Source organism: Pantherophis guttatus, chromosome 4, assembly GCF_059756535.1.
Source record: "Pantherophis guttatus breed Tessera chromosome 4, ASM5975653v1, whole genome shotgun sequence".
Taxonomy (NCBI): domain Eukaryota; kingdom Metazoa; phylum Chordata; class Lepidosauria; order Squamata; family Colubridae; genus Pantherophis; species Pantherophis guttatus.
This window is the reverse complement of record NC_142066.1, coordinates 43,486,618-43,507,282: the sequence shown is the minus strand read 5'-3', so window position 1 is coordinate 43,507,282 and position 20,665 is coordinate 43,486,618. Positions and strand designations below refer to the sequence as shown.

The 20,665-nt window shown below is 38.1% G+C and overlaps 1 protein-coding gene across 3 annotated transcripts in view; it reads right to left on the bottom strand.

Moving 5' to 3' along the window:
- ETV4 (ETS variant transcription factor 4) overlaps positions 1-20,665 on the bottom strand; it is a 39,302-nt gene that overhangs the window by 14,741 nt on the left and 3,896 nt on the right. For all 3 annotated transcript variants that reach the window (XM_034415429.3, XM_034415427.3, XM_034415430.3), the window contains exons 5-7: positions 8,421-8,474; positions 3,725-3,851; positions 108-182 (exon numbers count right to left, since the gene is read on the bottom strand). In XM_034415429.3, the coding sequence (XP_034271320.1) occupies positions 108-182; positions 3,725-3,851; positions 8,421-8,474 (256 nt within the window). The remainder of the gene's footprint in view (positions 1-107; positions 183-3,724; positions 3,852-8,420; positions 8,475-20,665) is intronic.

The window sequence follows — 20,665 nt, the reverse complement described above, 5'->3', positions numbered from 1 at the left end:
TAATTTTTGAGAGAGCAACAGAGTTCTTGTAATGTATTAAGCTGCCCTAAACCTTTCAGATAGATTGAGGATATTAGAAATTTTATCCACCCAGTTCATTGGCTTACCTGTGTTCCATACAGTATGCCTGGCCAGGCGCTGTCTGGAGTGGGCCGTGGTGGCTCACATTGTTTGAATCTTGCCTAGAGAAAAGTGCAAGCATCAGGTGCAGCAAGAGATATCCCTCTCCCTCCTGCTGGTATTTCCCATTTTCCCCAGCAAAACCTTGATGTGTCATAATAGATAAGCTCTGAAGAGGCTATTTATTCAGAACTCGACTCAGGCTTGATTTTTATTTTGCAGTCAGACAAATGCATGGATGACCTATATTTTTCAGAGGATACAGGGCATTCTTTCTAGTCTCCTACTTTTCTTTCTTTCCTTGTCACACATACTAAATTAGACTGAGGACTCCACCTGATTCTGAAGCCACAGGCTGCCATGCTGATGATTTTATAGCAGAACTGCACCAGTGTGGCTACTGAAAGCTTTGGATGTGGGCATAACCTCAGGGGAAGGAATCATATTCATTCTATGAAATGTAAATTAAACCAAAATTACCTTTTGATATCTTCTGATCTGGCCCATTTTTAGAAATAGGCTTCTAATATGCAACTCATCAAAAGAACAAATTCTTGGGTGCTCCTGCTTTAAAGGAGGTGAAACCGAAAAGAGAGCAGAGGAAATTGGATGGCACCACTTAAATGTGATGCGGACTTCAGGAGGGGGGAAATCTGAGGGAGAGAACTGAAAAGAGCTCTATAGATAAGAACATAACAAGGAACAGGGCAGTGGAAAGATTCAGCCAGTTCGCACCACTTCGGGAGGACCGGTTGTTAACTTTCTGAGCAGTTTGGCAAACTGGTTGTTAGAACAAATAATTAGGGCAGAGAACCGGTTGTTAAATTACTTGAATCCCACCACTGGAACAGGGGTAGGAAAACAAGTGAGAGGGGCCTAGGAGAGCTTGATGGGTAAAAGGGCTAGGAGATGGCATTCGAAATCAAGACCCTGCATGTGGAAGTGGAGAGTGTAGGAAAATGAGGGAAGAGGAGATACTGAAATGTGGCAAACAAAGGCTGGAAAACAGAAAGTTGCAAAAAGCAGCGCAAGGAGTGTCAGGGCCATTAAGGGGAATTTATGAATGGTGAGGCAGAAAGATTTTTTTATGCGTGGCATTTTTTTACAATGCCACGCAGAAAGTAATATAGCATGACAGATTGTTCCCTGGTTCATGGGAAATGGAGGAATCTACATTAAAACTGCATACCTGGCCTAAAGGGCAGATATTCTTCGTCAATGGAACAACGAATCAACAAGGATTTTAAGATTGGAGAGATAATGTGAGAGACTGAAGCAATCATCTCCACCCACCAGCATCTTAACATAAACATAAGGGATCATCCGCAGTAGTATTTCAAAGAGGAAACACCTGATTGGACAGGAACACCAGCATCTGGGGCTGTTTTTCAAATGTTATTTATTTATTTTAGGTACCTACACTATCATACACTATCATACAGAACCCTGTGTGATGCTGCCTGGTACGTAATAAGGAGTATGTCCTTTGAAGATTCATCTCCCACATCTGCTCCTTTTGCATTCCTACACAGATGATTTCTCCAAATAAATGTTTAACCAAATTAAATAAATACATAACAGCTGTATTTTAAGCTAGGCTTGACATCTTGGTCATATTTTTTTTTAGGTTTCTGTCAGTCTATTTTGGTGGCTTATTGTGCTTTCCAATCCAGTTGATAATTTGTGATTCAACATGGCAAACAAATTCAGAAAATGGATTAATTTAGGAAACTAAATTAAATAGGTGAAGCATATTGGATGAAAACAACCAGAATATGCCAGCCAACGCACTCAGCTGCCCCACCCACAGCTAAATTCAGAGGTGGAAAAAAGGGAGTTGTAAGGATGAGACGTGCTCATTTCTGCCTATGGGTTCTCATATATACTCTCTGAATCTGGAAAGGTCCAAAGTTTTGATCCAGCTGGATCAAAAAGAGAGACCCAACCAAGAAAGAAGGCCTTGCAGTAGATAAACCGAAGTGTGAATCCTGGAGATGCGGAGAATCTATAACAGTGGACAACAGAACAGTTGGTGTTGAGGATTCTTAGACCACAATTAATCAGGGTCCCCCCATTCTTCCAGCCCAATGTTATCATATGTTAACCCCTCTGGTTTTCTTGTTGAATGAAGGCAACTAGCATTCAACATTATTTACATATTCAATAAGGAGCTACTTCTGATTATCTTCATAGAATCATAACATTGGAATGCGACTTGGAGTTCATCTAGCCATCTCTTTTGCTCAGTGCAACATCACTCCAGATGGACATTTGACCTCCGCTTCAATACTTCCAAGCAGAAGAATGCTTATCACCTCCCTTAGACAGCTTTGTTTTCTCTACTGACTAGCTCATGCTTCTTTCAACAGTATGTTAAGATCCCCAATTCCCATCCCCTGCACCCCTTCTGGAAGCAGAAAAATTTGCTCTATTATTTAAAATTCTTAGGGTAAAATGAATCATTATCATATGTCTTTTTCAATCATCACTCCAAATTAAACTTATTGAATAATTTCAGCAGTAACTTCCCATCTGCAAAGGTTTTGTATGTGCTTTTTAAAAAGGTAGTGTTCTGAATTGAGCCTAATACTGAAAAGGCAGCCGGCCCAGTTTAGAATAAGAATGCAAATTAAAACTGTGCAGCCTATGAAAATGATGAAGGGTTTCACACCTTGCATAAACTCCAAGCACCTCTTGGCTATACATCATTACATATTGATTATTTTCAAGATTTCATGCAATCCAGGAAAAAAAAAAGAATTTAAGAATCACAAATCTCCTGATTCCTTACAATCAGTGGCATTTTTTTCCCAGGTTCATACAGATGTTTGAGAAAATTCAGGATGCTTTAATTATTAGTCAAGAAGTGTTGTGCTTTTGTGAGGCCCAAAACACTTCACTTGGTTTTAAAACATGCAGAGTCTTCATGCATTCTACTCTAATCAACCTGCAAACAAAAGAATAAAAAGACCGTGTATTGTTGAGCCAAGAACTGATAGCAAATTCTACTTACAACATGTCCAAGAGCCCTTCATTAATTTTTACAGCAGAAGCTTGATCATCTAACTTCATTTAGTCCCTTTGACACTTCCTTTGTTTCATCCCCCAAGCACAATTTTAATAGTCTTGTTTTACTTTTCTGAATTGTCAAACATCCAATTTGTTACATTTACACCACTGATCTATGAAATTCAGTTCTCCTCCATCCCTTTTTAATAACTGCATTTATATGATCAGACTCAACTTGATGGTTAATGAATAAATTCCTACATCTGGATGATACTGATACTCACTAGTGGGAGGGTGGAACAGACTTGGTATTGACTATTTATCAACCAATCAGCACTACCAACATATTAAGTTGCCAACCAATATGGACACCAGGTTTTCTTAGCTTCAAAATATGCAGGATAGTGGTGAGTTATTGGACAATACAGTGTTACGAGGCTTGGCTGTAGTTAACTTCTGCATGTCTTGGCCTTTTTCTCAAACTTGCCAGAACCAGCAAGATCTGAAGGGAACCTCCACTTAGCATTCTTGGCAATTCCTAACAGAAGACTGCAGGAACACAAAGTGATCAGCATTTGTTCCGTAGCAGCATTACCTGGCATATAAGCATTGCTCCCTGGGTTGGTAATGAAAAGACTGTGTGTGTCTGCAGGAACTGGAAGCATCCACACATGGGCTTTGTGGTTCCTTTTTTATCTTAGCTGGAGGACTGTGAAGGGCCACTGGGTGGGAAAAAAAGAAGAGTAAGGACATCAGGATACTCATCAGCCTGAGTTTGCATCAACTAAGCATAACAAGGGGGCAAGGACTTCCCTCCCCTCGCAACCCTAAACAAGAAATTGAGAACTAGATGTTCCCTCTGATTTGAAGGGGTGGGGGAGAGGTGCTTTAACCTGCATGGGAATTGTATTTGCAGAGCCTAGCTACAAAGGAATCTGAGATAGGACTTTGTACAAGAGGATATTCTTAGCATTCAGAACTCCCAGGTTTAAACTTGGTTAAGAATACATAAATTGATTATGAAAATGGCCTAAGAGTCTGGTTCCATTCCAGGTAGGCAATAGTCTGCTAACAATAGATAGATAGAAGATAGAATTCTTTATTGGCCAAGTGTGATTGGACACACAAGGAATTTTTCTTTGGTGCCTATGCTTTCAGTGTACATAAAAAGAGAAGATACATTCATCAAGAATCATAAAGTAATCATAAAATTGTCCTATATGAAATAAGGCAGTTTCTGTATTTCATGCAGCTCCATCCCTCTGTTTCAATAGTTATTTAGATTAGATCATCTCAGTTCTATCTGAGAAATTCCTTGGAATGTTGTGTTTGTTCATTAAATTTAGATTTACAACCTGACCTTTCAAAAGGAGCTTCACACAGCTGTTTGTCCTCCAATTTTCGCCCACAGTATTAACCCTTTAAAGGGCAGGACTCAGAATCTTCCAACAAATTTTCATGCTTCTTTCTTCTTATGCTCACTTTGGTTGGATACGTATTGAGTCAGTCATAAAGACATGAGTTTTAGGTTCTCTTCCATGAATTTCTATGATGTTCTAGGAGTTTCTATGAGAAACTATGAGCGGAGTATTCTTTTCTATGAGTCTTAGGTATTTTTGTCATTTACTTCCTATAAAGAACATTTTAATCAAGAACCATCATACAATAGAAACCCAATAGTGCATCAAGCACAAGTTAAATAAAAAGGAGGGGTGGGTTAATTATGGGCTCATGGTCTTCATCTTGATTATTTTTCTTTCTCCCAGTGGTGGGATTCAAATAATTTAACAACCGGTTCTCTGCCCTAATGATTTCTTCCAACAAACAGTTCATCAAACTGCTCACAAAGTTAACAACCAGTTCTCCCAAAGTGGTGCGAACTGGCTGAATCCCACCACTGCTTCCTCCCCACAAATGCCCTTGCCTTACATGTATCTACATCTCCTTAAAATTAGAACATTTCTTTAGTTTAATAAAAACAAATGGCAGAATCTGCCCAGGTCTTGGATTGAGGCAGCTTAAATTTCATAAGATCTGGATGATTTTGTGAGTGTGGTTGGCCTTTCAAACCAGGTTATGTAATGGCATCTAAAGGCCTACAAAAGTGCCATAACTTGTTTAGTTTGTATTTGTTCAGATTTGGATTATATCAAATTATAATTTGATAGTTAAAATTTCTGCTTATTCTCCTGCGTACATGAAACCCTTAGACTGGGTGTCAGCAACCCACGGCTCTGGAGCTGCATGCGGCTCTTTGGGCCCTCTGCTGTGGCTCCCTGTCCCATCACTGGTTGACCCCACCCCTCGCCCCTTTTATTAATTTATTTTTTTTGGATATTTTTGGAAATCCAAGCTGGCTGAGGAACGATCACCAGCCACAGCAGAGGCTTACCTTTGGGCAACTCTCCCCCCTCCTCCTCCTCTTGTGACCCCCTGGCGGGATGTGGCTGAGCTGGGAGTGTGCACATGCATGGGGATACCATCCTCAAGTGAGCGGCAAAGTGCAGGAAAGGCGTGTGCAGGGCAGGCAGCCGCTCACTTAAGGAGGGTCTCCCCACACGTGCACACACTCCTGGCTCAGCCACAGCCAGCCAGGGGGTCACAAGAGGAGGAGGGGGAGGAGGATCATCAGAGAGTGCAGGAGCAAAGCAGCCCTGTACCTGCTTTGGGCCACATTTGTGTGTAAGGCAGCTTTCACTTCCTGCCACTTCAGGCTGGAGTTCGTGCCCTCCGTGCTCAGCCAAAGAGCTGCCAGGGGTGGGAGACGACATGGAAGGCGGTGGCCTGAGCTTCAATGCAGGAGAGAAGCCGCATCCTGTTGTGTCCTGTTAAGATCTTTCTTAAGCGCACACGCCTTTGCTGGGCTTTGGTGTTCAGTTGCGGAGGGTCTCCCCATGCTTGCGCACACTCCCAGCTCAACCACAGCTGGCCAGGGGTCATGAGAGGAGAAGGAGGGGAAAGAGGAAGACCTGAAGTGAAGCCTCTGCCGCTTCTGACGATCATTCCTCAGCCAGCCCAGATTTCCAAAAAGAAGAAATAAAAGGAGTAGCGAAGCGCCCCAAGAAGAGCTTGCTGGCTTGGCCCAGCCGCTGCTTTCAGAGAGAGAGAGAGAGAGAGAGACAGACAGACAGACAGACAGGCACACACACAGAGAGAAGGCGGGGAAGAAGAGAGAGACATACAGAGTGATACACAGAGAGTGGGAGAGAGAGACAGAGAGACACACAGAGTGATACACAGAGGATGTGAGAAAGAGACAGAGAGAGACATATACAGAGTGATACACAGAGTGAGGGGAAGAGAGATACAGAGGGAGAGAGACAGCCAGGGGGAGAGAGGAGAGGGGGGAGAGATAGAGAGGGGGGAGAGATGGGAAGATAGGGAGAGGGACAGAGATGCAGAGAGATACAGAAGTGGGAGGGGCAGAGAGATAGAGGAGGACAGAGGGGGAGATGGGGGAGGACGAGAGAGAGACAGAATGGTTTTGTGCTGAGTAGGTGTGGCTAGGGGGTCATGTGACTGGGTGGGAGTGAGTGACATTGAGTTGGCCACGCCCACCCAGGTTTTGTGACTCCTGGTGTGTTTTTTTTCCTGTGAGAAAATGGGTCCAAATGGTTCTTTGAGTGTTTAAGGTTGCAGACCCCTGCCTTAGACTATATTCATTGAACTGAAACATAATTTACAGGTCGTTAGTCACACCTAACTGCAGTCACATATTCTCAAATCTCGATCCAACCTAATCTGTATATGTAAGAAATCCTTTTAAACAAAATTGGGCATTATGGCATTACTATACCATAGTAATAACAGTATACAGACACAACAGAAGAGAACAGTAACCGAAGCCTAATATGGAATGCAGGCCTAGGGCCACAAAGGGTTTGCAATGAAAATATGGTAGGCTAGAGAGGTAAGGGAGAGTCAGTTTGGTGTAGTGGTTTAGCCATCCGGCTAGGAATCAGGAGGCCATGAGTTCTAGGCCTGCCATGAATCATGAAGCCAGTGTGGGGATCTTGAGCCTGTCACTCTCTCTCAGTCCAAGAAAGGCAAACCACTTCTAAATCTTGCCAAGACAACTGCAGGAACTCATCCAGGCAATTGCCAGAACAAAACACACTACAGTGTATGTGAGAGAAGGAGATGAGGATGAATTAACAAAGTACGGGGAAATCTAAAGGGACAAATTTCACTGAACCTATTCAAGTACTTTACCCTGAAAATTAATAATGCAGAAAAATAGGAATCATTTTTTTAGTCACATCCCATCTTTTCTGATTTTGGGAATAAAAATTCTCTTAAGAGAACTTTGTTGTTTGTGAATGTTGTTCATAATATAATCTTAAATTTCCAAAACTAAAAGGACTAGAAATGCTCACTTCGATTTATAATTGCAAAGGAAGGGCAGGAAGAGGCCCCTGTAGGTAAATATACTCAGATGAATAAAACACTGTACCCCCAACTGTGGTCCAGATTTTTAAAAACACTTAAAATGATTATATTATTAAGTTTGCAAGCAAATAGTATTCAGGATATAAAAACTATATTGCAAGGAAAAATTGGTGGCAGTGAATGGCCTCTAACAAAGTTTTGTTATCTTGCAAAGGGCAGAGTGGAAAAAGGACATTTATTTTGTGTTTCACTCCTACTGAAAATAATAGAAGAAAAATAAATTATGACAATTCCTGGGCCAGTATCGCTTTTGCCTCATGTTTTGGACATGTATAGAAACTTCAGTGCCCAGATTCCATGGTATGCTCCAAAATATTCCCATAATATCCCCTTCCTAGATCCATTAATGGAGCAATGAGAAGCCAGAAATCAGAGGCTGTTTAGCTAAGGAGTATGGCCCCTCATCTACCCTTCCAAGGGGAAGAGAAGTCTTAAGGGCCCTCCCTATGTTCAATAACTGAATGTCAAACATTAACAAGTTATTTGACAGCCTACAAAACTTCCAACTATCACAAATATGTTTGTTCCACAAACAAAATTTTAAAATAAAATATTCAGTAGGAACAAATCAAGAGTAGGAATATCAAAAAGAACAATGTCCAAGAAGCAAATTAAGTAGAAGAAGTGTCATGGGTAGAATTAAAAACATGTGGCCAGGATGTTTTTTTCTTTTTTCAATCCTATCTGATATCCAGAGAAGTAAACTCAGCTCTGGCTTTTTCAGCATGAAGGATCAGATGGTGGCATTTCAGACGTTGGCATCATGTCTGGGTACTTTTCATCTTCTTCCCCATCAAAGCATGACCTTCCCACCTCTCCATCTCCCCCGTTTCAAGACTCACAGTTCTCTGAATGGAAGTCAGGCACAAATTGCTCGTCACTGTCCGGAACCTGTGCTGCAAATTGTAATGGAGGAAGATAAGTAACATTTGGCATCCTGCAAAAGGTTTATTTAAAACACACACATTCACACACAAATGAAAGAAAGAATAACAGAGGAAGAAAAAAAAAACCCTGGCTTTGTATGAGATGGGAACAAATCACCGCCAAGAAACAGGAGGGAGTTTCTCTCTTGGGATTGCAACCGTGTCTGCGTAATCTCTCCCCCAGTAGAATTGCCATTAGCAAATGAGCAGACATAGCTCTTTATTTCAAGAGTGTTTTCCTCTTTTCATAGTGCAATACAGGCCTTTTAACACTTAAGACCTAGTTAAAATGGGCACATCTACTGCACATCATAGCTTAAGAGAGATTCCCTAATTTCCTAGTCCTCATAAATCACACCAAACGATCTGGATCACCATGAAATCCTAAAAAGGGAAGCTCAAGCAAGGATGGCAGATTAAACAATACCAAAGAGATCAAATAAACTACAAGTCGAGGACTACTACCGTTTAAAGTTACAACAGCATTGAAAAATGGGACTTATGACCGTTTTTCACATTTATGACTGTTGTAGCGTTCCCCATGGTCATGTGATGTACATTCAGATGCTTGACAACTGACTCGTATTTATGACGGTTGCAGTGTCCAAGGGTTACGTGATTCCCTTTTGTGACTTTCTGACCAGCAAAATCAATGGGGAAGCCAGATTCACTTAACAGCCATGTTACTTAACAACCGCTGTGATTCACTCGACAAATGTGGCAAGAAAAGTTGGGGCAAAACTCGCTTAACAAATTTCTCGCTTAGCAATATAAATTTTGGGCTTCATTGTGGTCATAAATTGAGGACTACCTGTATAGGTTTTATTTTTCTTATCCATCCAAAGGACCATACAACCAGCTGTGAAGTGGTTTAATTATGTTTTATTGGAAAAGACACAAAAGTGACATTCAGTATAACTATATAAATCAGTTTATAACACCCAGTAATGTGTTACACATCATGCCAATCAAACTCATACTGACCATCTTATAATTTAGCATGATCTGTGAAACCAGCCAATTTGTATACCCAGAATATTTATCATCATTATAACTCTCTTCTGGATACTTTTTCAGATATGCCATATTTCAGATCAGCAACAAAACAATTATCTGCATGGAATGTGTTGAAACTAAACTTAATGTTGATTGCACAGACGTTTGTTAGAAAGGCAATCCATCAAGGAAAATTATAAAGTAATCCAATGTATTTATATTTTAAAGAAAATTCTACTGAATTATTTAAATATGCCAGAATGGCAATAATTGCAAATATAAGTAGCTCAGACAGAATTATTAGTTTCCTAGTGTTCTCATCACTTATGTTATCTTGCCCAAGAATAAAATGTCTGCAAGGGGGGGGGAAACTGGCCAAGAAAATGCAAAGAACCCAATTAAATACCATAGAGTTGCATTGTTTATTAAATCAATCATATTGTACCAAGACATAAAAACCAATTATCTTGAGGCAAAAAAATGAATTTCATTCCTATACTAACATTTTTCCTCTGCTTGAAAGAAAAATGCAATTCCCTTTTCTTATCAGGGCATTTGTGATTTATAACTTTTTGTTCGGAATTTTTGGACAAGGATCAACGGCAGCTGTTGACTTGCCATACTAACCATCTTCCAATTTAGGTCAGCATAGCCCAGTTAACCCCACTGCATTTTTTGGGTAAAATTGATAAGTTAGCAAGACCTCACACATTTCCACCGGATATCAGTCCCCTTCCTGTAGATCTAGGAAAAAAACTCTCAAGGACCTTGTCTTAATACTTTTTTATAGTATATGTATGGTTGCCTGCAAAAATTTATACACACTTCATTAATTTACATGTGCCAATAAATCTATAAGTGAACAGAACCTGACACAGCCTCTATATAAAGTTAAGCACTGCATCTTTCTGAAAATTTGGATGCATGCTTATTTTTTATGTGCAGTTGTTTGCATATTCAGAATAAATGAAGAATGAATATAGATGGGTGCAGAAATTTGGGCATCCTTCCAGTCATTACATATTATATGTCTTTTGGTCGAAATAATGTTTTCCAAACATTTTCTTTAATCAGCTACAAATCTTTTTATTTTTGCTTCTCATAATTTTTCCCATTTTTCATTGCAGAACTCTTCTGATTCAGAAATCTAAAGTCTCCTGCATGTCTGGGATCTCTGTATAGATCTTCAATAATATTCAACTTTGACGATCATTCTAAAACCATTATTTTTTTCCCATAAGTATTTTATAGTTGATGGAGGTATATTTCAGATTATTGTGTTGCTGGAAAACACTGTTGTTCAAACTTGTGGATTTTTTGGTGTGTTTCTTCATTCATTATGCATCTTTAGTTTCTATGATATATTGACATTTAGTTGAATCCACTCTCCCATCTCTATAAGATTCCTGTGCCACTGGGTTGCCACCCAATCCCAAAGCAACTCCAACATTTAGTAATTGGTAGATATTCTTTATTTTACAGAGTTCACCCTTTTCTCTCCTATTATATCTTGCAGGGTTATAACCAAACGATTCACTTTCTGTTACATAAATCTAAAATACTTCATTCCAAACTCCAAATTTCAGATTCATTAAGGTTTTTATTTTTGTATATGTTGGCATACTACTAGGGGCATATATGTAGGAAGTTAGCACCCACCCCTCTCCTAGAAAAATGAAATACTAAAATATTAGGAAAATATTTTAGGAAATATTAAAAGGGCAGAATATTTCCCCTTGTCAATGGGCCATTAAGGTCTGGGCCAGTCTATTCTAAATAACAAAGATCTAGCTCCTTCTAGCAGAGTCACAATAGGAATTGCCCAAAGCCCCTTCATTACATCAGCCAGCAAGGCTCAACCAAGCCTGGGAGATACACAGCCTACAGAGTTGCCCTTGCATGGCCACATGGGAGTCTGACAACCAATCAGAATACAAGCTCAAATTCAAAGCCTAACAGAGGGCATAAAACCCAGGGACTCTCAGCATCTCTTCCCTTTTTTCGCCCCAGAGATCTCCAAGACATGTGATCCTGTTCATCAGTAAACCTTCTTTCCAAGCAACTTCCATGAATCCAGTGTCTTTTCCCCCACTTGGAACTGAACCCAGGTGGACATTTATTCCAACAGGATAATCTGAAATCTTCTTTTTACAAGTAAATGGAGAGGTGCATGTGTGTGCCTTCTGGAGAAAGCTCTGACACTAGGAAAGGTGGAAGAAAACAGATGAGGACAACCAAAAGCGAGATGGATAGACTCAGTTACAATGGTGATGGTTATATTATTGGAAAACCCGAAAAATTAAGTGAGGGGCAGATTATCATAGAGAAAATCTATATTTATGGTTTCTGAAATATTAAAATCAATTCATCAACTCAATGATAATTAAATATTGCTATTTATTATTTCACTATTTGTATAGTTCCATCACTTCCCAAAGCTCCCCAGCATCACCACATATGTCTCCCTGACAGTATAAAACATTTGGAAATAACACAGATCTGCAACTCAGTTTCCAGAGTTTACCTCACTGCATCAATCTTGTCTGTTATTTGTTCATACAAGAGATGTATGTATACAAGAGATGACTTTAATAGTGACGCTTAGTCTTTTGATGTGACAAAATATATACAATATATTTGACTATGTATGATTAATTAGTAATATATTGGGTAGCTATACCCTCCAGAACATTTTTGAATTCCAGGAAGAAATTTTCTGCAAGAAAAGAAAGCTCAGAGAGCACCAAGGATTCCACAGAATTAAGTGAGCATGGTATGTCACAAAATGCCTTCCACTGTCAGCATGGCTGGGCACATGGGGTCTTAATGGGGCCCATGTGGGACCCAAAAGCATATTTGCAAATCACGATAAAGCTAAAACCTGATGCTCTGTTATAATTTAACCCATAATAGATGTTGGGTAAATCTGTACATTACTTTGAAACAATATGTTTTTTAAAAAAAGAAAAAAAAAGAATAGCCACTCGCTTAAGTTTTGCTTGCCCTTTAAATCCTCAATAGTCTCTGTCTGGCTGTCTCCTGTCTCCCTCCTCCAGTCATTACACCCTCAGACTGTCTACTCTTTATTTCCTGCCTGCATAATATAAATAGAACCCTCAAATTTTCCAAGATGTTGGCACTTGCTAATGTCTTCCACATGGCACTAAGCTAAAAGTGATACACTTGCCCATTCCAACCTGGCTCTGAATTTAGTGAAGAAAAAATTGTTTCCTAGAAACTAAAGCAGCAGAAAGTATAAAAGCCATAGCAGATGTGCCACAGGAGATCCCGAATTGTGTCCATTAAGTAAGCCTTCCCAAAACAGCCATTTTGTTCCATTTCTATCTTGCCGTTGTTCCATTAACATCAGGGAATGTTTCCCTTCAGATTTTATTCAACATCACTGCATCATCTTTTTTCCTCATGTCCACCCCTCGCAGGAATGGGGAATGGTTAAATTGAACTCTACAGCTCATTCATAGTAGGTTGCCGGTAAGTAGCTATTAAACTGAGGAAACATTAGAGGAGAAAGGCCAAGCACTTCTTACTGTAACATCTCAGAAATCTCTCCTACCTGTCTATTTGTTGTCATTAGTGCTTATCTTGATTTTTAGAGTCAAGATATGGCTGCCCCATTTTTAACTAAATGGGTGCGGGGGAGTGCTGGACTGAAACGGGAAAATAAGGTTCAAATCATGCCATCCTTGAGTTCATTAGCTGATCTTGGGTAAGATTTAAGCAACCAGAGACAGATGTTCTCAGCTACAATTCCCTTGGAAGTACAGCCAATAGTGATGGATGCCGGGAGTATTCTAGTAGTTAGCAACATCTGGAGTGCCACAGTTACTTCCTACTGAAAATAGCTGTGATTTTGTAACTGTTCCTCAAGGCTCACAGAACAAGGGGAGAGGACTGAAATGAATAAATTAACACAGGAAGTTTATTTCCAATTTAACATTATGTGCAAACCTATGATAGCTCCTGTGACTCAACTAACTATGGTTTAAAACTAATGCCTCAGTTAAGGAAAACTATGATGGCTTGGAGAATATGAATGAGATAAGTGTTCTAAATAAGTAAAATGGAGGAAAAAATAGAACTACTGCCCAAGTCTGAGTAAGGAAGCACAATTCTAGATCTAGCCCATATTATTAGGTTAATTATAACACCACTGTCTTTTGGAAACTTTCAAATTTGCTAGCATTTTTCATCTATTTGAAAGTTAAACAAATGGGAGGGGGAGGGACCAAAAAGGAGGGGGAAAAACTGAACAACAGTGAAATCAGTCTGTTACAGCCTTTAATGAAACAAAGGAGGTGGTAATAGACATTCTAATTAGGTTTTAACAGGTGCTGGAAATGGTTCAGGTTATACAAAAGACTGCCCACTAAACTGCTTAAGATGAAGCAGAAAATTATAATCTCTCTTTTGAAATTTGCAACCAATTGTTGCTCAGATGTGGCCTCTCAGCAAAAGATTCTTTAGTAACACTTTGAAATGAAACAACATTATTCTTAATAGAATAGAATAGAATTCTTTATTGGCCAAGTGTGATTGGACACACAAAGAATTTGTCTTGGTGCATATACAATCTCAGAGTACATAAAAGAAAAGATACATTCATCAAGAATCGTAAGGTACAACACTTAATGATAGTCATAGGGAAACAGTGAATATAAATCTTAAGGATACCAGCAACAAGGTTACAGTCATGGGAGGAGATGGGTGATAGGAACGATGAGAAGATCAATATTAATAAAGGAAAGGAGAAAATATAGTTTACTAAATCAAAACTTTTACTCAAGAAAATGCAATCTTTTTCTGTGCAGAATCTACTTTTGGAAGAAGTCCTGAGCAGGAAAAAAAAATAGTGGACAAGGTCTGCACTAGATACCAAAGTCAAGAGCAGAGACACAAAGATATTCGTAATAGCATATTTATGTGATTGCTTACCAATCCTACACAAACTTCTAATTCAGGTCTTTCCATGGTATTGTTTTTCATCATAGCAGTTTCAAATGTCAGCCTTTTCCCCAGACAGTGTGGCTCAGGGCTGAGCTACAACAGACTGTTTGTTTTGGAGTTGGCATGGTGTACTCATAGTAGAGGTAGTATGGGTAGTCCTGGACTTACAACCAGTCAACGTTATGATCGAACTTCCCAAAGCTATTTACGACCCAGTTTTGAAGTTGCCATAGCCACCCTAGACCCCCACGATCACGTTTTGGGTGCTTGGTAATCAGTCTGCATTTGTAGATATTCTAGATAGTCTACATTCTACATATTGTAGATATTCTACATTCACATGATTGTAATGTATCGTATTTTTTGCAAGAAATCAATGTTTGCTTCTGGTTTCTGAAAAAAGATGCCAAGTGGATGTAATGGGCATTGTTTTATGTTTAATAACCATTGTGCTTGCTTAACAACCACCCTGTTTATTTTATGATCAACCCTCCCCCACAAAAAAAAGATCATAAAATGACCAATGCAACGTATTAATTCCAGACTCAATTATGGTTGTATGCCCAAGACTACTGGGCCACTAACCCTAAAAATTCTGACTTGTGGCAGTAAGTGAATGTAACTAAAGCTCTTATTTTGTGGAAGAAATATCTCTAGCTGAGATTGAAAAATATATTTATGCTTTGTTGCAAAAGGCTAGGGGGAAACATTCCAACATAAGTTAAATAAAAACTCATTGGATCTTCCTTGAAAAAAAATCTTCTTTTAGCAGATATTTTATAGATTTACACATAGGCCGTAAAATGGTTTGTTTGAGTTTAGTGCATTATATAAACCGATTTTCCTTGTAAACCATGTATACCTTGAAACCATCATATATGCCTTATATGTTGTTTGAAAGCAGCCAAATGCACTGTATTCAATTAACATGGATAAATAAATCATGACTTAGTACCCATTGATTGGTAACCAGTCAGGACTTCTACTCCAGAATTCCCCAGCCACTCCTACAAAAAGCCTGAGAAAGCAGAGGAATCACTAACAATGATTTTATAAATTGAATCTTTTCCCAATTAAGTTTCATCATCCACCTCATTAAATATCTAATTTCTCTCCAGCTTACATTAATTGGTTTTGAATCTTACTTACAATTAACAAAGCTGACTTAAAACAATGGTTGCATTCACATATTATTCTAAATTGTAATATAATTTATTTGGCTTGGATTTAGCATGCTGTGAGTGCATCCATTATTATTTATTAATTAAACCATGCTTAAACAACCCATGCTTTTAGAGTAATGTATGATTTCAGCCAATGTTTCAGTACATTATTGCTGCACATATTCTCATAATACTGTCATAATTTCTATGGAATATGATCCATTAAATTTCATTTTCTATATCAAAGAACAATACTGAAATAAAATGTGGTCAGCCTGGTGAATGACATATCGTATTTATTATGTATTCTACTGAATGATTTATTGTTAAATCGTTTACTAACCTCAATGAGACTCTGGATTGGAGCCAATTAAAACTGCAATGCTGAAACACATTTACTAGACAGCAGAATATAATGTTAAGTACTGAAGAAGTGGCAGAACAAGTTTTAAAATGATCTCAAAATTAAGCCCTTTCTGATCCAGGGACAAAATTACCATTGTATTACAGTGAATCCCAGACAGCCTGTCTTCTTTTGCATTATATTCTGGCAGAAAGGGGAATTATTTTTATTTATATAGCACTATTCATGCACATATCACTTGACCCGCTGTAGGGAAATCTGTACCTCCCAAAATGTTGAACTCCCATCACCCTAGATCATTAATCACTTGGCTGGGGCTGATAGGAAGCATACTTTAAAAAGGCAAAATATTAAGGAAATCTACAATAAAGTAGAGAATTAAGAAAAGAAGCCATAGTCTTCACAGAAAAGCTGGATTTTCTAAGGAAAGGAAGCAATGTTTAACTCTTTCCTTCTTGCCAATAGTTCTTTCATTCATAGCTGTTTTTACTCCCATTGGTCCCCAAGATGATTTTTGCAAGATAAATGGGTAAGAAACACCAGCAGGATGAAAGCACAGCTGGGGTAGGGGGGTAGAAAAAAAGAAAAACTGCATAGATTAAATATCCCCTTCTTTCTTCAATTATTTTCCAGTGCACAGTTATCCTCTTCCTGCTAATGCCATCATGCAAGGGATAAAAAGCTGTCAAGACCTTTTCACACAAAGTGTAATGCATAGCTTGTTAAACAAATGCATTTTTTTCAGAGATAAGATGAACACAGCTGCATAAACTATTGGTAAAACATTTGAGAAATCCACATTTATGTTTGAGGCACAGGGATTAGACTAATCATCCCCATGGGATGATATCTGCCAGTTTGGTCTAGTGATTAAGGCACCAAGCTAGAAAATGGAAGATTGTAAATTCTAGTCCTGCCTTAGCCATGAAGGTCAGATGTGTGACTTTGGGCCACTCTCTCTCTCTCAGCCCAACCCATCTCTCAGGTTGGTTGTTGTGGGAAAATAGGAGAAAAGACATGTCTTCCACCTATATTTTTTTATAACAGTAATACAGGTGGGATATAAATAAATGCTTTATCTGTTCAATGTATTCATGGTAATAATTTGTGGAAAATATCAGTGGCTAAATAAAATACAATTATAAAATATGGTTTTTGGTCAAAAACTGGAAGCAAGCAATGGAGAATCTTTCTGTCCATCATGTCCTGCCTGTAAATTTTCAGAAAATTTGAACATTGCTAGATTTATTCCAACCAGTTTTTTATGAAATTTAATACTTCTTTTATTTTAGATAAAATAAAGCCTCAAACTCATGCAGAGATAATTTCAGAGTCTTTAGCATACCCATCTAAATTCAAGTAAAGAATCCAATCTCTGCTCTGCATGCCTTTTATGATATAGATTTATAATCTCAGATAAAATTCATTCTACCACTCATCCTGGACCACCCAATCTGCTTCAGTAACATGCTTGGCTCAGTTTGGGAAGCAAAGAGGACAAGACATATTTAAGAAGTGGCTAGATGGCACCCATTATTCAAGTCACTGCATCCCCCAAAGTAGCTCTCAGCCTTCTCTTCCTTTGATGTTGTCAGAGCAGAATTAAAAAACAGATTAAAAAAAAAACCTCACCTGTTTCCAACTTTGCTGACTAAAGACAAAAGCTAGCAGTCACAGCGTAGCCATTGCTCCCTGTGGGTTTGGCTTGTGGCCAGCACTCCCATCAAACACATACTTCTATTCTTTCAGTAGTCTCCTTGGCACATCATTCCTACATAGGTTTGCAGCCTCTTTCCCAATAGATTAAGAATATAATTTCTGCAAGATTATTCAAATTGTAAGGCAATCTTGACTGAGTACCACAGAGGATCACCAACTCCCTTGCAAGCCAGTGCTTTGAGTGTCAAATGCAGACTCTACCCCCACCCCCAGTTCTCTGCCCTCTACCTGTCCATCTTTCTCTTTTGGTAATCATATTGTTGTATAGGTATTCCTCAATTTATGACCACAATTGAGCCCAAAATTTACGTTGCTAAGTGAAACTCTTGTTAAGTGAGTTTTGCCCCATTTTATGACTTTTCTTGCCACTGTTATTAAGTGAATCACTTTAGTTGTTAATTTAGTAACATGGTTGTTAAGTGAATCTGGCTTTCCCACTGACTTTGTCAGAAGGTAGCAAAAGCTGATCACATGACCCCTGGACACTGTAACCGTCATAAATGTGAGTCAGTTGCCAAGCATCTGAATTTTGATCACATGACTATAGAGATGCTGCAATGGTTGTAAGTGTGAAAAACAGCCATAAGCCACTTTTTTCAGTGCTGTGATAACTTTGAATGGTCACTAAATGAACTGTTGTAAATCGAGGATTATATGTATTCTCATTGTGGTTTTTTTCTAATTTTTTTATTGTTCTATTATCTTACTTTTGTCTGCACTCTTTTCATTTCTTCCTTTCCATTGTTGTAAGCTGCTTAGCGTAGCCCCATAGTGAGATAGGTGGCAAATTGATTTAATAAAAAATAAAATAAAATAAAAAGAATAGGTTAATGAAAAAGGAAAATTACTCCATGCCTTTCTCTGCTAGTCCATTTCATTAAAAGGATTTTTTTAAATGAAGCAAATAGTAGCTTGTATTTTAATACTAACTGTAGAGAACCTTTATTCCTCAGCTAGTAACTTAGAAATGCAGACAAACATTCTCTTCACAGGTTAGTTTTTAACAAAGATTTATATTAAATGGCCTTGGAGAGAGGAGTAGAGCAATGTTTGTCTATCTCAGCAATGTTAAAACTTGTGGACTTCAACTCTCAAGAATTTTCCAGCCAGTGTGCTGGTTGGAAAATTATGGGAGTTGAAGTCCACACACCTTAAAATTGTTGAGATTGAAAAACACTCGAGTTGAGGAATCTCTCTCTTCCACTAGATCCATTTAGAATCTTAGATTGATATTCAAAATGCAATTATGCATGCATACAATTGCTTCTGTTTACTTGCAATAGTTTTTACTTATCTAGATCTGAACACCAGGAATATATCAACATACCCTATTTCATTTCACTGGCTCTAAGCTTTGCATATGGGTGGCTAGATAACTCTTATTTATTTATTTATTTATTTATTTATTTATTTTTATTTGTATACCGCCCTCATATATATGATTATAGTACACTACAATTGTAAATCATGTGACTTGTAGATAATTCTCCAGCAAACCACAATGAACAAGATAATGGCTTGATGCAACTTCTGTTTTAGTCTGCTGAAGATAAGTCCTGGTTTTTATTTTTATTCAAACTGATTAGCTGCTAAAACAAACTGTTCCAAAGTGTTAATATCCTCATTAAGGGATATAAAAGAACTTGGTTATCAATCCTTCCAGATGAGTTGGGTAATCCAGAACCAACTGTGTTGGAAGGGAATGGGAAGAGTTTAAATCTCACACATCTGGATTTCAGAATTAACATTATTCAGATTCGATTCTTTTTAACATAAAAGATGAATATTGAGGGGAATAGCATTTCTAGGAACCGTAGTTTAGATTATTTAAATGGCTGTTTATTGCTGTCAGAATGACAACCATATAAATCACTTAAATAAACAAATCTAAATATATAAAGTATCAAAATAAAGAACAAACTGCTCCCACTTCTACCATGTTTCCCAGAAAATAAGACCCTATATTATATTTTTTTGAACCCTGAAATAAACACTTGGCCTTATTGCCATGCACTCAAACGCCCGATAGGATTTATTTTCAGGGGATATCTTATTTTGGGGGAAACAGGTAATAATATGCACCATGAAATGTAAGAAAAGTCTTGATTTGAAAAGAAGTTCTTTTGTTTTTTATTTAAGATATTGTAACCCAAAAGAAATCACAAATAACAACTCATTTTTCCTGTCTTTGTTCTAATTTTTTTGCTGTCATCAGCAAATCTTAAGATCTCAGAATTCAAATCCAGTTCTAAGGATCTGAATATTTGGGGGTTTGTTTGTTTTTTTGCTCCTTTAAGGAAAATAGGAAATCAAACATTTAGTTTTAATGGTTATGTGTGAGAAGTCCTCAACTTATAACCGGTTGCTTAGGAATTGTTTGAAGTTATGACTGACTTACAGCCTGAATTTGAAATTCAGACAACCACCCAAAATGTACAGCTGTTTGCAGTGTCCTGCAGTCATATGACCATGATTTACAACTTTTTTTGCTAGAAAGTGGCATTTATTCTAGTTTCTGGCAAAAAAAAAAAAAAAACACACATTGCGGACAATGGGTTTGTTTAATGGCCACCACAAAAAAAGTTTTAAAATTAGGCATAGTCAAGTGGCGATCTGCTTAATGACCAACGACCATAATTCCAATTATGGTTGTGATTTTGAGGACTACTAGTGCATGTTTTCAATTCTATATCCTACCTCTTGCTGTCAATAGCATTAGTGTGGTCTTCGTATTTTATATTAAGATTAGGAAATAAAATGCTATAATTATGTGTTCTTGCTTACGTTGGCTCAATTTGGAGTTATAGAGCTCTTCCAAGTTTTTCATTAAAATCATGAAATTTACTTTCAAAATGTACCGTGTAAAATAAATGCAGTGTTTTAAGATATTCATTTTCCAGTCACAATAGCAAATTCTCGATTTTTAGGCACCAGAATTGCAAAAAAAAAAAATT